The sequence below is a fragment of the Poecilia reticulata genome, chromosome 8 (genome assembly GCF_904066995.2).
Source record: "Poecilia reticulata chromosome 8, P_reticulata-male-v2, whole genome shotgun sequence".
In the NCBI taxonomy this organism is placed as follows: Eukaryota; Metazoa; Chordata; class Actinopteri; order Cyprinodontiformes; family Poeciliidae; genus Poecilia; species Poecilia reticulata.
The window spans coordinates 6220059-6237764 of NC_088837.1; the positions used below are offsets into that span (position 1 = coordinate 6220059).

General features: G+C 41.9%; 3 protein-coding genes across 7 annotated transcripts in view; 2 read left to right on the forward strand and 1 right to left on the reverse strand.

Moving 5' to 3' along the window:
- Positions 1–332: 332 nt before the first annotated feature.
- pde6hb (phosphodiesterase 6H, cGMP-specific, cone, gamma, paralog b) lies at positions 333–2400 on the forward strand. The gene is made up of 3 exons (XM_008415484.2): positions 333–439; positions 1237–1381; positions 1485–2400. Exons 2-3 carry the CDS (start codon positions 1239–1241, stop codon positions 1600–1602), a joined length of 261 nt encoding a protein of 86 aa, XP_008413706.1. The 5' UTR covers positions 333–439; positions 1237–1238; the 3' UTR covers positions 1603–2400.
- A 2354-nt stretch (positions 2401–4754) lies between these two features.
- On the forward strand, positions 4755–14958 carry LOC103468413 (retinoic acid-induced protein 3). 2 transcript variants are annotated; one of them, XM_017306274.2, is made up of 5 exons: positions 4755–4975; positions 5094–5178; positions 6546–7736; positions 10923–10978; positions 11096–14958. In XM_017306274.2, the coding sequence occupies exons 3-5, from the start codon at positions 6629–6631 to the stop codon at positions 11183–11185; spliced, it is 1254 nt and encodes a 417-aa protein (XP_017161763.2). In that variant the 5' UTR covers positions 4755–4975; positions 5094–5178; positions 6546–6628; the 3' UTR covers positions 11186–14958. The 2 variants fall into 2 exon arrangements, with proteins under 2 accessions (XP_017161763.2, XP_017161762.2); XM_017306273.2 differs by having other exon boundaries at positions 4755–5178.
- LOC103468414 (RNA binding protein fox-1 homolog 2-like) overlaps positions 14232–17706 on the reverse strand; it is a 64711-nt gene continuing 61236 nt past the window's right edge. For all 4 annotated transcript variants that reach the window (XR_014088529.1, XM_008415488.3, XM_008415486.3 and 1 more), the window contains one exon: positions 14232–17351. Coding sequence is in view for 3 of the 4 variants with exons in the window: in XM_008415488.3 (XP_008413710.2) it covers positions 17307–17351 (45 nt within the window). In the remaining variant the exon portion in view is untranslated. The remainder of the gene's footprint in view (positions 17352–17706) is intronic.

The following is a 17706-nucleotide window of genomic DNA, read 5'->3' on the forward strand; positions in this document are numbered from 1 at the left end:
TAAAACCCACAGCCCAGCGCCTCACATGTGTGAGCAGCGGCTCACATGGACGAGGAACGCGAGCAGTAGATTGTCTCCTCTCAGCAGCTCTAAAAGCAGGCGTGCCGAGGTTTAGACGAGTAAGCCGGATAAAAATCTTTCCAGGTTGATCTCTGACATTGTTTTCCAAGCAGCCAGCACTTCTTCTTCTCCATGCTGTGGCAGGAAGTCAGGGAGGGGCTGGGCCGGGCGAAGCCATGGAAACAAGGGCGGTGGGGGGGGGATAGAAGAAGATGCTGGGTTGCTCGAGAAATTTGGCTGACCTCTACCAGCGACCATGTGACTGATAAGCAGGGGATGTGGGGATTAGGAATGGAGGTATAAAAGCACAAAGCAGGCGATGGAGCAAAACGAAGAAGCGGTGACCAGAGGCTCCGTGGGACACCTGCAACAACAACAGGTAGGAGCAGACCGGACTGATGTTACTAGCTTTGTTTCCTCGACTGATGTAGATTTGGAAAGAAAAATGTCACAAAATTAGCAAAACAGTCGAGAGGAAAAGGCGACGGCAAAACTTTACACCAAGGAGATAGAACTAGGTTTTTTTTTTAACATTTGCTGCTTGAAAATTTTTTAAGTTTTAAACTATACTACCAGAGAACTGAAAAAGGCAGCTGGAAGCGTTTGGACTTTAAAAGGCTCAAAGTGAAGCAGATTGACTTGAGAAGCAGCAGATGGCTGATGATGTGTCCTCACATCACTGAGCCTCCTTAACGAGATCTCTGCAGTATTCTGACGGAGATTCTCCACCGCTATTTACTGATGCAGGTGGTGCTTCTGCTCGAGTTAAATAACAAGATGAAACAGGGGTGTTTTCACTCCCTACAGTCTCAGCAGTCAGATAGAAAGTATCTGAGGTACTTTGTAGGTTCTAATCATCAAACTTGATAAATAATGAAATGTCATACTAATGCCAAAGTTAGAAAACCAAAACAGGTTTTGGGTTCTGCAGGTTGGGAGGTTGAGCTTAAAGAGCTAATAAGAAGGTTTGAGGTTAAGAATGAAGGCTGCTTTCCGTTTTCACACTGAGAAGGACAATTAGTGGTCTGAGGATTGCAGTTGGATTAGAGCTAATCCATCAGGTTAGCCTAATCTGTAAAATCTGCCCTGATTGGCATTAAGAGTTTGATGGAAACAGGATTACAGCGGGACAGCAGAAGCCAGAGGCTTAAAATATCTCCCCTTTGTCTTCCTCAGAAATGAACGCCAGTCCACCAGCAGGAAGCGCCCTGTCCCCCGGTGGAGCCGCGGGCCCCACCACTCCCAAGAAGGGCCCACCCAAGTTCAAGCAGAGGCAGACTCGCACATTCAAGAGCAAGGCTCCCAAACCAGGCCAGAAGGGGTAAAAAAATAAAAAAAATCTCTAAAATTGTTTGTATTTTTTTTTCTATCTGAAAAGACACGAGAAAGCAAATCTGACGGTTTACCTTTCTTGCCTTCGGCAGTTTCGGCGACGACATCCCCGGCATGGAGGGTCTTGGCACAGACATCACAGTGGTGTGCCCATGGGAAGCCTTCGGCGACATGGAGCTCAGCGACCTGGCCAAATACGGCATCATCTAAGCCTCCTGCCTTCCTGAACCTCTCCTCCGTCCGCCCCTCTGCACCCGGCCGCCTCTCCGTCTCGGCTCGGCAGGCCGCCATAAGGCTGCCGGCCAACCCCCTAACGCCCTCTCGTCTGACTACCTCATACTTTATTCCACTAAGTGGATATTATTACTTTTATATTATTATTAATATATGATACTGTTTACAGTATATGTACTTGAAATGAGAAGACGAGAAAAAAAACCCACGAACCTTTTCCCTTCCCAACAGCCGCGTAGAGCAGTTTTCTTCTTCCGCCTCTCTTCTCTCCTCCTTCGGCCTTCCCGCGCTCTCCCTGCCCCTCCGTACCCACGGCAACGGATGCAAGCCAAACGCTAGCTCGACACTAGCCCTTATTTAATGCTTCTAGCTGTTTGTTAAAATGTAAATAACATCTCTGCTCGGCGTGAACCTTTTTACCTTCCTTTTGTACTTTCCTCCTCTTTTCTTTTGCGTCAAATGGTGTGTGAATGCCTGTGTGTGTGCGTGTGTGTGTGCGTGTGTTTATTTTGCTCCATGTGACCGATGCTACCTTCAGCACCAAGGAGAGCGTGCAACCATGCTGGAAGGGGTGAAAGTTACTACGCACTTTCACACGATCATGGAGGATGAACTCCACCTCCCTTTCTTCCTGTCGCTGTCTGAACCCAGTTCCCTCTCAGAGAAAATAAAGACAGAAGCTTTATGGTTTTTTTTCTGTGTTCGCACAATACTACAGAAAATGTACTGTGAACTGGTGTGTACTGATAGCTGCCAGTAAAGTGTATATTTTCAGCATTTGTGTCAGTCTTTGCTGTTGTTAAAGCTAATATACTGAAAACATTGGTTTGGTGGTATGCTAAACTATAAATGTTAGATTTTTCTTGGAATATAGTTACGATTGAGTCATTTCCCTTGCAAAAGAGCAAGACTTAAATGACTATTTTGTTTAGTAAGGGAAAAAAGCCATCTGAACTGACCTTATATGAAACTGTATTACTTGTACCGCCCGAACGTCCCGATACTGACATTTCAAGCAGCAGGCGCTTCTCACTAAACTGTGATTAGCCACATTTTCATTGGGTTCAATTTTACTGGAAATACTCAAACATGATTTCTACCAGACCTCAAGAATCAAATAAGAATAAAAAATGACAACATAGCATGTCTAATTACATGAAAAAAATTCAAATATTTTAAAAAGAATCAATCTAAAGAAAATCAAGAAGAGATGGCAAAAACATTTAAATCTGTCAGTCTGGAAAATCTACAGCAGGTCAATAGAGAAACCATGGAACATTGGTGAATCTTCTGAAGAATGATCAAAATATAGAAATTACTCCAAGACTGCATCAACCACTCATCCAGCAAGTCAGAGAAGAAACCCAACCATTTAAACTAATGTTTACTAAAAAACAACAAAGGTTCTTCTCACTTTTAACAAAAACATCTTAATCATCCTTTGGACTTTTGTGAAACTATTCTGTTCACCGAAAAGCCAAAAATTGACCTATATGTCTTTTGGCAAAAAACTAAAAGCATTTCACAGAAAAGAAAATCATGCCAACAGCCAAACATGGCAGTGACAGTGTGATTGAAGACTTGCAGTATTTGATGGAGCTGTGATTTCTGCTCATCAGGGGTGGTTATCCTACGGGACAATGTCAGGACATCAATTTCTGACCTTAAACCAATGAAAACTTGGGTTTTGGAGAACAGCCAGTGATCCAAACCACACCAACCTCAAAAACAAACAAAAACCTTGAAGTGATCTAATGAGTCTGGGGTCAACTCTTGTAAAAGAAAAAAAGAAAAATTTCAATGTTTGTTCAGATTGTCACCAAGTTCTGACAGTATGAGACAATCTGTGAAAAGATCAATCCCTCCTCCTCCTGGCGCTATCATTGCAGTCTGAAGAAATACACCACTCCCAACCAAAAACAACCAATCAGAGCCAGGAGAAGGGTCTTGGCACTGTCAATCAACCCAAATGTATCTGCTACTCAGTGTGATAATGGCAGAGAAACAACTTACCACCACAGAAAAACGGTTATCTGCCGTCATTGGTGGCCATACTAACGAGCCTCAGCATTCTCAATAGGCTCTGCTAGCTGTAGCGCAGCTAAGAGCACATGGAGTGTGACTGACCGTATTAAGATGTGTTTAGACTCTGATGGGTTGTCATACTATAATTATTTTCTCTAAAAGTTACATACTGTAGCTGTAGTTCAGTCAGATTGGATGAATGAAAACAACTCTGCACAGTAAAGTGAGACAAACTTTATCCACAAAGACCGATTGATATTTGTACAGTAACGCTTAATTTATGCTGTTGCTTCCAAAAGAGACTCAACCAGAGGTTCATTTCAGAACTTTAAACATAGATCCAATTCGTCTGGATTCCTCAAGTTATCTTTTTCTGTTGTTCAAATTTGTTTGATGATCTGAAACATTTAAGTGCTTTAGTGCGCATGACATAAACATCTATGGATAAATAATGCTCAATGATACTCAGAGAATTGGAGCAACATGCAGTGTTATCTGTAAATGGCTCATTTACAGAATATTAGCTGCATCTCACAACATTCTCCTGCTGCTACCAAGTGAAATCACCTGAACAGGCTGTTTTTGTAATGCACAAAATGACAGTCTTTGATCATAACAACCTGTTAGAGCGCACGTTGCCCTGCAGAAACTAGTAATTACAGCAGCCATGAGCAGGTGGATATGGCCAGCGGCACCACTCGGTTATGCTGTGGCATTTAAAGGCAGCAGAGTTTGTAAAGGATCCATGGGTTCGCGGCTAACCGCCCCAACGTCCCGATACTGACATTTCCATCAAGCAGCAGGCGCTTCCCAGCTTGCCTAACTGCTTTTCTGGCATTAGAGCTACAGGCTGACTTCAGACCGAGTTTAACACGCCCTGAACGTACGAGCGATGTGCTTGTACAGGCATGAGCTGCAGTGATTTGCAAGGACTCAAGAGAGACAAAAGTCTAAAGGTATTCTCTGGTCTTACTGCAACTCTCCCCAAGGCTAACAAACTGATTTCCAATGTTGTTGTCGTGATTCACCGGTAGCTAAGGCAACGGCTGCATCCCGGTGACACCGGGGGGTGAGTCAGTTGGACTCACCTTAAAGCCGTTCCTCACGACTCTGTAATTTTCATCTCTCCTGAGCCCGTGTTTCAACACTCAACCCCAGACTCTCTGGTTAATCCGGATCGAGCGCCAGCGCCATCAGCAAATGGGATGCAAATTCTGATGGGAAACGGGGTTTGGATGTACGGAGGTGTGACTCCTGCAGCCAACACCACTTCCAGGCGTACGAGCCCCACCTGGACTCTGAGGGTGGGACCTGAGAGGGGCAGGTCAGAGAGGAAGGAATGAATCTGGGTGCAGGTTTCTGTTTTCTGTTGCTGCGAAGGCAAAACAATCCAGCCTTCGAGAGCATGACCTCACCACCTTCGTTTTACTTGGTGTTTGCAGAGATATGAGCACATAGGGCAAGATAAGAGCTGCATGGCTACACACTGAGGAGACTCTACACTAAAGATTTGAAGAGCTCAAAAGGGTAAGTATATTTTATTACAAATTTGTCCAGACTTAAACAGGAATCTTTTCCTACAATTTTAATAAAAACACGTCAGGAGAGCTTTAGAATTTGACCTGAGCAAGATGAAAGCATGGACCTATTGCGGCGTGCTCCGTGAACATGTTGGATTTTTTTTTTTTTTATGCAAACTAACGCATGCTTAAAACTCTGAGCTGCTTAACTATAACATTCCAACTAATCACTTTAGTAAAACTCAGGGTATCTTCAGAATTCAATCAGAAGACCGAAACAGGACAGTGTCAAGCTAAAATTTAAGATTTGGGCTGGATTAAATCTGCATAAAGGTCATTTCTGAATCTCTGACAGGCAAACAAAGACTTCACTTTACAGGCTGAAGGAAGTGGCACTCACCTATCAGGACTGCTCATCTCTGAGCTCCATTCTGACATGCACAGAATTTAAATCTCAAGCGTGACAGACCACATCAAATCAAGTTTGAAAGAGCCGCAATAAGATCTTAACAGGTGATCTTAAAAAGAGAAAAAGAGCATGAGGGGCAGGATCTGTGAATAAAACCTTCAGTTTATAATAACCAATCCTTACCATGGAATCTACTCAGTTATAAAATTCAAAATCAGTGTTAAATATCACACCCAGATTTTTGATTTCATGAAAGGTACCAGTTCCAAAGTTGACCTTCTGCAAGTATCACTATGACCAAAGATGATTAGATCAGGTTTTATTTGTCTGATACTGTGGTCATTCAGTGCTTCCAGCGTTTGATTAAATCAAGATAAGAAAGCAAGAAAAAGGGATTTTACAATTTAATTGAATCAGATTTGTTCTGAAAGAAGATATCAGTGAAATGTAGCTGAGGGGAAGCGTGTAGCGGGAGAATGGTATGGGCCCAAGAATTGAGCCTTGAGGCACTCCGGACAAAAATGGCACCTAGGATGAGACACTCACAGAGGTGCACTATTATGTAAAATCTGACATAATTCAGACATAGTTCTCCAAATTAGAGAACCAAATATTGTGGTCCACTGTGTGAACACAACTTTTGTGAAACAAAGAAGTAACAGCAGCTAAAACAACAGAATCTGTCGCTATTAAAACATATTTAGTATCTTTTGGGTTCTGTGCGTTTGAGATCTGTCGGAGGCTTTATTTTTTACTACTGTCTCAATCTTAGCTCGGTACTGCATTTGTGATCCTGCAGCTTTAGTCTGGGCTCACTCACTGCTCTGCTTTGTCCTGGCATGTTCGCACACTCCCTGTTCCTGCACTTTGACTGAGAAACCTCTTTCACCTCTGCTGTGCTGCAGACTCTGTTAAGTCATGTTTTGGTGTTGGACTCCATGGCCTGATGTGCTTTTCTGTTGCAGGAACAAACTGCCACATCGAGAGAGAGAGAGAGAGAGAGTTGATCAAGAAAGGCAGAGCCCTCCTGTGGATTACTAAAGCCATCATGGCTGTTTCTTATACGAAGCATACATCTCTCTTCCCCCTTGTCTTCCTCCTCTGTGCCCCTCTCGCATGCCAGTCCCAAAACAACACCACAATAAGCTCCACAACCACTCCCTCAAACATTACCTACCTGACTGGTGTGCGAGGCTGTGGAACCGGACTGAATCTAGAGTACAGGTACCTGTGTGACCGCCGGGCGGCATGGGGCATCGTGCTGGAGACACTAGCCTCTGCAGGCTTCCTGTTGAGTATAGGTCTCCTTCTGGGCCTGCTGCTCTGGACCTTGTGCACTTGCGTGTCTTCTCGGCACAGCCGCAGCGGCACAGTCGGGGGCTCAATACTCTCTATGTCCTTGTTCCTCCTGGCCACAGCCGGCATCTTCGCCATCACCTTCTCCTTCATCATCGGCCTCACGCCCCAGACCTGCCCCACCAGGGTCTTCCTCTTTGGGGTGCTCTTCGCGCTGGCCTTCTCCTGCCTGCTGGCTCGTTGCCTCGCGATGCTGGGCTTCACTGCCGCTCGAGGCTGGGGGGAACCAGGCGTGGCGTTGGGGCTCTTTGCCGTGCAGGTCATCATCTCCACAGAGTGGCTCATCATCGTCCTGGTGCGGGACCAGAAACCCTGCGAGTACAGCCAGAAGGAGTTTGCCATGCTGCAGATCTACGTGCTCTGCCTCTTGCTGATCAGCCTGATCCTGTCCATGCAAATCCTGTGCCGCTCCTGCTTCACGTACAGCTACAGCTACACAGGACCCACAAACCAGCAGTGGAGGGTTCAGGCTGCGACGCTCTTCATCACCCTGCTGCTCTCCGCCTGCATCTGGGTGGTGTGGATCGCCATGCTGACTAGAGGGAACCCCGAGGTGGATCGCCGGCCGGTCTGGGACGACCCGGTGCTGAGCATCGCCTTGGTCGCAAACGGCTGGGTGTTGGTGGTCGGGCACGGCCTGTCCCAAGCCGCCTTGTTCTGCAGGGGGGAGGCCACAGCGCAGGAAGTTCCTCTAAACTTCGTAGGCTGGACCAGCCCCAGCGCCGACATTCCCGGACTGGGAAGCCAGAAGGAAGGAAAGGAAAACGGAAGCTTTGAGACCGATGGCGAGAACAGGAGAGGTGAGATGGAGACATGGTTATAGTGATTCTCAATTGTGATTCTGTTCTCTATTCAGCAATTTGATGTAGCAGAAACAAAACTCATTACATTTAATAGATTAGGAAATCTGTTAAATCTACTTGGATCCAAACTGCATTTGTTATCCTGCAGCTTTAGTCTGGGCTCACTCACCTCAGCTGTACAAAGTCCAAAGCAGCAGGCCTGGAACTTATTCATAGTCCAGCAAATCAAGTGAGATGAAAATATTTGAACTAAAAATTGCAGCCTGTCTATGTTTTTTTTATGACCAATTACATATGAATTAAATACTGGTAATAAGATAAATCACCATTTCAAAAAATCCCAGTAAGACTCACATATTTCTCTATTGTTAGTAATGTGTCTTAATTCAATGAAACAATAACATCAGTTTACTTAAAGGCTCAAACTAAAATCACAATATTATAAAATTTTTTGATGTAGTACAGAGGAGATTAAAGTATAATATCCATTTACCTATTTATTGGCATATTAAAGATAAACAAACTTATTTTAAACATGCATAAGTATTCACACCCTTCAAATTTTGTCTCATTACAATGACCAACTTCAGTGTATTTCACTGTGATACAACACAAATTATCACGTGAAAATGAAATGGAACATAACTTTGACATTGCTTAAGAATCTGAGCAGTGTGGATGTTTGACCCACTTTGATGCCCAAAATAAAATCCAGTGCAAACATAGAAAGGACTGATCACATAAAATCCCAATATTGCACATTGATTGGTGCAGATTTAAATTGAGGAAATGGTAAAAAAGTTAAAGGGTGTAAATACTTTTTAAAGGAACTTCACACAAAAACGATGAAAGAAACGTACTGAACTGAAGCAAATGCAGACGCTCCAAACATGCGATTCGACAACCTCGGAAAGGAGGGAAAAAACTCCATAAAACAGTTTGCTTGTAATTTGCTGGTATTACATACACTTTTATGTCGTAGCAACAGAATGTTTTACATTTTATATTCTTCTGTCTTGGTTAGAGAAAATGTATGGAACAACTTCCTGCTTGGATTTTCTTGTGTGAATTGAATTACAAAATCCTAGAAGTTTTTAATTTGAAGTGTTAATGTTTGACACCAAATATGAATATTTATGATGTTTTCTGACAATTTTTATATTTAATATAGCCAACTATCCAAAACTGACAATTGTGACAATACGAGTACGGAGTTTTTGGTACTGCAGTTCGCATGCTACCAAAAAGCCCTGGTTTTCTCCTGTACACCCAGCAAAGCCGGGATCTGCTAACTGGCCGTTTCCCCGTTCTCACACTCCTGATTTAAATAAGTGGGTCGTTACTTCTGTGGAAATCAATGTCAGGGTAAGGAAATAACGCATTCATTTGAATCAGTGGTGTTGAACCGTGGACACATGGAAAACGCATAGAAGGCTGGCATTGACCTCCGCTGCTGTAGATCGAAAGCTCAGGCGTTTGCCAACAAGTTTCCTTAATTCAAGATATTTTATGTTTGCCGTCTCTCTGAGTCAGAACGTAATAAGTTTACTTGCAAAGAACAAGAACAGAGTTATTTCTGGCTTGCAGGAAGTTCTCACTAGATCCTACCTCTCTAACGTACATCAGCGTAGTAACCACGCCCGCTTCAAACTTCTAACGGTAATTATGGGACACTGTATAATAAAAAAGTTCTGTCCAGATGAACTAACGAGATATTTCTCAAAATATCTTCACTAAAATGTTTAGCTGCTCCTCCAGGCCTGCATATGGTGATGGAACCAAATTGCTGAAACCCACAAAAAAATAAATAAATGTTGCATCTGACGTGGTTGAGCATTAGCTTACGTTAGACTCTCAGTGTTTCCCAACTCTTTTCCTCAAGGCAACATTGCTCTGCATGTTTCAGATGTTTCACTGCCTCAACACACCTGATTCGGATGACTGCAGACCAAGAAAAGCCTGTCAGCCATCAAGTGATATCAGGTGTACTGAAGCAGAAAAACACCTAAAACATTCAGGGAAGAGAGCTTTAATGACCGGCATTGGGAAACACATTGGGTTAGAGGTCAGGCTATGACATCACCATCATTTGCCAATAGTTGGTGTCAAATATTAGCCAACTGTGCAGAAATCAGAGGGATTAAAAGAGCTAATTAATAGATTTTCTTGGGAAATGTCTAAAATGCAAAACAACAGTCATTAATTATATAAATGTTTTGGGGCCCAAGCACATCGCTCTGGTGAGCCCTGCTAAAATATGGCTCAGTGTAAATCCATAGCAATGGGGTTATGACCATTTATTCTCTACAATCAGGATAAAAAACTGCAGATTGGAGATGTTTACTGGTTTTTTTAAGAAACTCCACAAATATTTCCGTATGAGCTCAAAATTTTTCATATGATTTAACATATTTTACTCCGTTTACCTAAGAGTTTTCTAACAGTAAGTGGAAAATAGTCTTTATTTTCATACCACCAATCAAACCTTTCTTCTTGCCAAGCAGCTTTTTGTAGTTTCCACTGGTATTTTGATAATTTATCTCTGGTGATGAGCTCATAGTTTTGAAATTCGGAAGGCCTCATTGCCATCACCTTAATCTTTAGCTCTTTCCACAGATTCTCTCTCAAATTGTGTCCAAACTCTGGTTAGGTTGCTCCAAAATGGACAGAAGAGACTGTCCAAATTAACAGTCTCTTCTGACTGGTCAAATAAAAAGTGAATAAGTAAATAAAAAATGAATCCAGGTCCAGACCTTGTCAATACAGCTTTCAGTCTTTTTCCTTCCAGATACTGAGAGAATCTTGTCCCTGCACTGGGCTGCTGCTGTGAATGGTTATCATCCTCCTGCGAATGCAAATAGCCCTGTGGTAGCATTTATGGCATGATTATGATTTATGACATATAGAACGTATTAAATATGAAAATATCTGCCATAAAAAAAGCAAAGAGCTATTTTCTACTAGGAGATGCTAAATCTGAGTGTATGTGGGCATTAAAGGGTATGTTTTCCTTGAGGAAATAGATTTTTCTGCTGATAAAAGCTGCAAGAAACAGAGCAAATATTGAGTTTGGGCAGGTGAATGTGCCATCATTCTGCTCAGGTCGCACTGTGTATCTTTATGATGAACTGCAAACGCTGACCTGATTCTTCCCAAACTGCATCATGTCTCCTCCCCCCTCAGGCAGGAGAGCTGAGCCAGCGCTGCGATCCCCCTACGAGTCAGGCTTCTCCATGACGGTAAAAAAAAACAACATTCTCCACATTTCCACCCTGAGACTTTTTACCTCAGCAGCTCAGCAATGCAATAAACTTAATGAACACACCGCTTACCCAGAGTATCCCTGTGTCTTTCAGGAGATCGACCCCAACAAGGATTACACCATCCCTCGCCCTCAGACCACCAACTTCAATCAACCCTATGACGAATACTACGGAGAAGAATAAAAATACATCATGGCTCACCAATGTACACGCAGAAAATCCACCGCAAGACCAAAAGGTCATGGACGTTTATATGTGCAAATGTAAATATTGTTGGTGTTTTGTTTCGTAAGATGAAATGCTTCTGTAAGTGAAATGGGAATCAGACACCTGATGAGGTCGGATGGAAAGCAGAGGAAGCGAGTCTCTGTCGTTATATGTAGTCACGTTCTGTTCTGATCAGAGATGTATATAAAAGCCCCCCGAGGTGATAAAGGAGGCGTGAAACCATCACAGCGAAGGTGAAAGAGCAGGTTGTCAGAGAGGAGAAAGGCCAACGGGTGAGATGAAAACGTGAGGTGGGATCTGAGAGACGGGATGAGACAAAACGAAACGGACGACAGGACGGGACTGAGTGTGCCTTCACCGAGTTACAATCCTCTCACATGAGATTTACAGTTTTGCTGTTCTGTGGTTGTTCCTGCACAAGGTAGATTAGGTAGATGTGCACCGATTGCATTTTTAAAAAGCCTGACCTGTAGATAACAATTTTTTTTTTTTGGCTGAAAGTTGCTAAATATAGTGAGAAAGTCACTAACTTGGCAACAGTGGGGTGACTATTGTTAAGTGGTGGATGAGATCACATGTACCGTCCGTTTGCCCAAAATTAAGAAAATTGGGGCAGATTTCAGGGTGAAACCCTGAAATTAGGATTACACAGAAACATGTCTGCCGACAAGTTGCAATTTCTATAACATAAAATATTTTGTCAATAAAAAGGTATTTTACAGAGGCTCAGTTGCACTATGATCTATGCATACAGGCTCAGATGCGATCATTAAAAAAGTAATTCAGGTAATTCTATTCAAGAAGTGAAATCCATTTAATATCACTGAAATATAGGCAGATTGACATTTCAAACATTTAAGTCTTATTGGCTTACATCTAATGAACACATTTTAATTTATCAGAAAATAATAAAGCACTTAATTACAAGAGGCCAAGTGTGCAGTGCAGCTACTATATAGCAGAACAAACCTTTCAGTAAAAACCTGATCTTATGTCATTTTAATTTCTGAGAAACTTAATTTTGTTCTTTCATAGCTTTACACCACGCTCAAAAATTAACAGCAACTAACACTTGGAGGGGGGAAAAAATCGTTGTGCAATGAAACAAGTTTTACTGTTTTCTCACACTGTAGTGACACAGTTTGACCACCAGATGGCGACATACGGGCATTTCAAGGGACTACAGGGAAACAGGAACCGCTATTAGAGTTCAGTTATCGCATTACTGACAGAAAATTTCATCATAGCGACCAACTAAAGCAGCATACATGGTGATTTAAATTAAATAATCGCATTTTTCCATCCACTGAGAACCGCAGTGATTTATTCCACACCAGGGCCATCTCCTAACCTCAATAAACCCAATCCCTTGTACGGTACGCCCCACCTCTTCTTTATCAGATGCTCTTCAATCTATTCTTCCAATTACCCCAACTTCAATTACTCAGAAAAGCACGTGCCATCAAATTGGCAATTGGCCTCTTGTGCATTAGAGCAATTAGCAAGTATATGAGTTTTCCTGCCACATCCAACCCATTTACGGCCATTAGCTCCACATGCAATTAAAGCTTGTTCCAGATCGTTTTCCCCTCGGCAGCGATGAGAAAAAGTTTGGAGGTGGTTGGAGCCGCTTATCGCTCAGAGGATTTCAGTCCGGGGGAGCACAAGCGGAGAGGGGAACGCCTCTGCAAGGCGAGCCAGCCGCTGTAATCCAGTGCAATTGTGCTTCCATCAATCATCTTGGCTCGAGGAAGCTAAAGTTCCCCATTTTCTGGCTGACAACCCCAAAGTAGCACTAATTCAACATATTTTTTACTCAAGTAAAACTGAAATTACTGGAGTAAAAGTAAAGAATTCGTTAAATGTAAAAAGCTACTCAAGTAGTGCAATATTTTTAAATGACGTAATTGGGCAGACAAATATATAAAATGCAAATTTTTAAAAAACAGAATGCGAAATTTGTATAAATATAAAATATAATCACGAAATAATCGCTAAAGTTGTGATACTTCATATTAATATTACCCAAGTAAAAAATTCAATGCTGTAAGACTATTCCTAAAAAGTATCCCCGCCCCCCTCACTCAAATAATTGTAGCTACTCACCTGCTTTCTGGAAAGTTCTTGGCGCAGTTAAGATTCCTAATTAAGTCTGTTGCAGTCCCCCATAATGTTTAAACAAAACATGTTTTTTTTTCTTTAAAGATAAATTTGTGCTTCACCATGATAGAAAAGCTAGCTAGCGTTAGCCAATTCTCGTTAGCATCGAGTCAGCATAACGAAGATTCATCTGCGTGAAACTCAAAATGACAAAGGTCTAGCGAGACAAAAAATAATAAAAACTAGAAATACAAAATTAAGTCAAATAATCCTTCTGTGACAAAATATGGCATATTCAAAAACTAATCTTTTAGAAATACATTTCACATTTTGAGGTTTTAATTATAAGAATTTAAGACTTTTTAACTACATACAACCTAAATGACCTGAAATATTCCATTACAGTCTATTATGTACCGGTCTATCACATAAAATCTACAGGTGCACCGATTGCTGTGTTCTGGCCGATCATGATTTTGAAAAAGTCTGACCTAGAGTTTTTTTCCACCTCTGAAAAGCTGCTAAATATAGCAGCATAGTGGTTAAGTGGGCCACAAAGGAGTTACTATAGTTACCTGAGCATATGCAGACATAACCTGGTGCACCGTCAGTCAAATGTCTCAAGTCTTGGCAAAGCAAAAGGGGTCAGTGGTTAATTTTCAGACCTTTCCTGAGGTAGGATAAGATCGGTTTCACATGCAAGTATCGGACGATCTACCAAAATGAAGGAAATCTGTGCCGATCAATCGGTGCACCTCTAATAAAATCACAATACAGATTGAAGTGTGCAGTTGTGATGTGACGAAATGCAACAAAAACCTCGAGATGTGTGAATATTTCTGCAAGGCGACAAACCAAAACTACACGTGAGAGAAGACATGAGAGCATCCGAAGACCGGAATAAAAACCAAACAGTTTATTTATTATATACATTCAATAATAATGAAGAGAATAAACAGAAGGCAGACACAAGGCTGGCAAAAATAAAACATCATGAGAAAATACACTTATTTACTTTCACTTATTTAAAAAAATCACTTGGATAAATGAGCTTTTAAGAGCATGTGACATAGAAAAGAAACCTTCACATGCAATTCAAACCCATTTATTAACCGCTGTACACAGACTCCCACTGGGCTGGCGGCTGGCTGGATAGGAGAACTTTTGCTTCCTTCGCATCAATCCGTTTCATCTTTTATTATTTTTTTTTTACGCTTTCCAAACACAATTTGCCCCAATTAGCAGATATGAGAACAAGCAAACACCTCATGCCCTCGAAACAAGCATCCGTCGGCTGGGGGGGGGGATCTCTCCCTCGGTGTGCCGGAATCCGACCTCAGATGAGTTGGAACCGAACTGAAGTATTCATCCAAAATGACTGGAAGTTCGCCATGACGACAGAGGCACAGGCGAGAGTTCCTCCTCACCAGATTAACGCGGAGCGCTCCTGTCGCCTCCCGTTGAGCCTTAAACACTTCACCCCGGACCTTCCCTAACATTCCCCGTCAGTCACGTCGCAGCGCATCACATCGCAAAAGCTCTCCCCACTTCCTGCGCCGTTATCACTCCCATCCTCCTCCAGCACTAGGATTTGAATTCATGCACAAATAATAATAAAAAAAAAACAAGATCGACACCTTTCTCTCTCGCAAGAGCATGCATAGCAACACTTCTGATAATACTTGTAAGGAACAGAAAGACAAAAAAAAAAAAAAAAAAAGAGGTAATGCTCGTCAAGAAATACTCGTTGGACCAACTGCACACGGTTTTCACAATCATGAGAAAAACAAAACACGGCACATCACGCATCGCGCTGGTACCAATCCTCCTATGGAGCACCAGCAGAGTCATATACACGTGAACATTTTGCGTTACTTTGACGCATATGCAACGTGGAAACGACGTGTAAAGTAAATGATGTACATGCGTCGAATACGCGTCAAAAAGTCACGTAAACAACAGGTATTGTTTTGACGTGCTGCTAACACATACTTTACGCGTGATATTTTGATGTGTACTCAACGTGTAAACATTGCGTACTTTATACGTTTAGGCATCGAAGGAATGCGGGATGTTCAGATGTATACGATCCTCTGGCCCCACGCTGTCATTCTGTCAGCTGATGATTGACGGGCGCCGCTTCTCGCCTTCACCGCCACGTGCCGTTTCATCGTTCACGCAACGCGGACGGCACTGGACCCATTTCTACCTCCTCCGATTTCCTTCGTCTACACATCTAACGCTGCATTCGTGTGCCCCCCTCCAAAAAAACAAAACCAAAAAAATAAACCTCAATAAATTAAGGGTGAGAAGCAAATTCAAACCATGTTCACTGCAACCTTCAACACTTTTGTCGTTTTTGCCTTGATGACGTTTCTCCCCTACAGCTGCGACCCGCTGGGTAAATATTGCAAAAGTAAAAGCCTTTAAAAAACAACAGAAAAAAAAGACAGAAGAAATACATCAAGACCAAAAAGAAAATGTATGTGCTGTCTTTAAAAAAAAAAAAGAAAGAAATCTTTGGAACCCCAAAAAACGGAAAGGCAAATAATAGCGAGATTCATGGAGGTGTGGAAGTGGTTAGTCAGTCGTTTCCATGATGCCTTCAGAGTCACCGGAAGTAAAACCACAACATGATGAATTTTAAACTAAACTAGTTGATGAAATCCTATTTTTTTGTGTTGTTTTTCCTACTTCATTATATTACTGTGATCTCTACATGCTGCTGGATTGGAACTGCAGTGTAAAAAAAAAAAAAAAAAAAAGACAAAAGAAAGAAGGAACAGAACTGAAATGTTTTCCTCGTAGCTGCTCCCGCTTTTCCTTTGAGTCCTGTCGCATCCACGTCCGTCCGAAATGCTCGTTCGCTGTAGCTGGAATGTCTTGGCGGTTTTGGGACACAAAAATGTACAGAGTCCGTTTTTTTTTCTTCTTCTTCTTCTTTTTTTGACTTTGTGGAAGAAGCAAAATAAAGTATCAAGAGCGAGGCGCCAAACTTTCGTAATGAACTGGAATCACGTCCGCTGAAGGAAATAATCATCTCTGTTCGAGTTGTAAATCAAACAACTGAGGTAATGCAGAAAAACGTATCTTTCCTTGTCACGTTCAAACGTATCGGAGGACTGATTATCTCGTCTTCTTGAGTTTTCTCGAGTATACTGAATTGAAATGACAAAGAAGGCAGTGGGATATAGTTTGAAGCAGTGGTTTCCATCATTGAAATGAAACGAAGAACAAAAGAAAATCCTATATCCTGAATCAAGTACTTGGTTTCATCCTTTTTTTTTTGTTTCTCATTATTGTTTTAACTATTAAGCCAGAAAAGATGTCTGCAGCAGATCTATGCTGTGTGTAGCTGTAAATGTAGTGTTTAAAAACAAAAAGTACCTTTGTACATTAATGCTGTGGCAGTTCAGAGTCGCAGTTCAGTCTACCACCGGGAGAGAAAAATGTTACACTTGGTGCTGAATGTAGCTGTGGGTTTAAGTGGGTCGGGTTGGGTTTTACAGGGCAGCTCGTATGGGGAGAAAAAAAAAGAAAAAAGAAGATTTGTAGTGTTTCAGAGGTCCCTCGCCGCCTGGGTCCCATAGTTTTGTTTTCCCTCTTAAAATGATCCCAAATGCTGCTGTGAAGTTCAAACCAGCAGCAGGCTCCGGCTTCATACGTGGGAGATGTTCATCATGGCAGGTTTTTTTTTAGTTTTTTTTAATGTTTTTTACCCCCCACTGGTTTCATGTCGGCGACAGAAAAAATTACAGGCAGAGTTTGGTTTTGGTGATGTGGCAACGACCACAAAATAAAAAAAAAAGAGAGAGGAAAAAACAAAACTGGAAAAAAAAAAGTAAGAAGTGAGCTATCACTATTATAGTCTGCCTGCAGATAAAATGGAGGGGAGGCTCCTGCCAAAAACACGGAGCTTCAGAGGGAGTTTTGGAGAGAAGTGGAATTCCTTAGATGGGATTTTTTTTGTGTGGCTTTAGTAAGGAGCAAACCTACTGTATCCCGCCCGGTATAAACTAGCCTGGAAGACAGAGGACACACAAAAACAACAAAATTAGAGCCTTATAGCATAGTCTACATTTATTTGAATCTTCACAGGTTTCTGAAAATGTTCTGTTTCGATTTGTTACACTATTCTGTTAGCTTTCATTGTGATAACGGGGGATTTTATAGGTTTTAGTACAAAACCTATAAAATAAACTATACCTATTTGATATAACCTTGAGTTTTAGTTTAGTTCCAGCAGTAAAACCATCTAAATGGCCAAAACTAATTTCAAAATGGTCCTCTGTTGTTTAATTTTTGAATAACATTATGTTGCTGTTAAGAGTTTCTTGTCATTTTGCCCTTTTCCAGTTTTGGTTGTTTCGTGCCTT

Bases quoted from the DNA above. Each gene is read 5' to 3' on its own strand.
- pde6hb (XM_008415484.2), top strand. From the start codon at position 1,239: ATGAACGCCAGTCCACCAGCAGGAAGCGCCCTGTCCCCCGGTGGAGCC. The intron at 1,382-1,484 runs GTAAAAAAATAA...TGCCTTCGGCAG, and splicing joins CCCAAACCAGGCCAGAAGGG to TTTCGGCGACGACATCCCCG.
- LOC103468413 (XM_017306273.2), top strand. From the start codon at position 6,629: ATGGCTGTTTCTTATACGAAGCATACATCTCTCTTCCCCCTTGTCTTC. The intron at 7,737-10,922 runs GTGAGATGGAGA...CTCCCCCCTCAG, and splicing joins CGATGGCGAGAACAGGAGAG to GCAGGAGAGCTGAGCCAGCG. The intron at 10,979-11,095 runs GTAAAAAAAAAC...TGTGTCTTTCAG, and splicing joins AGTCAGGCTTCTCCATGACG to GAGATCGACCCCAACAAGGA.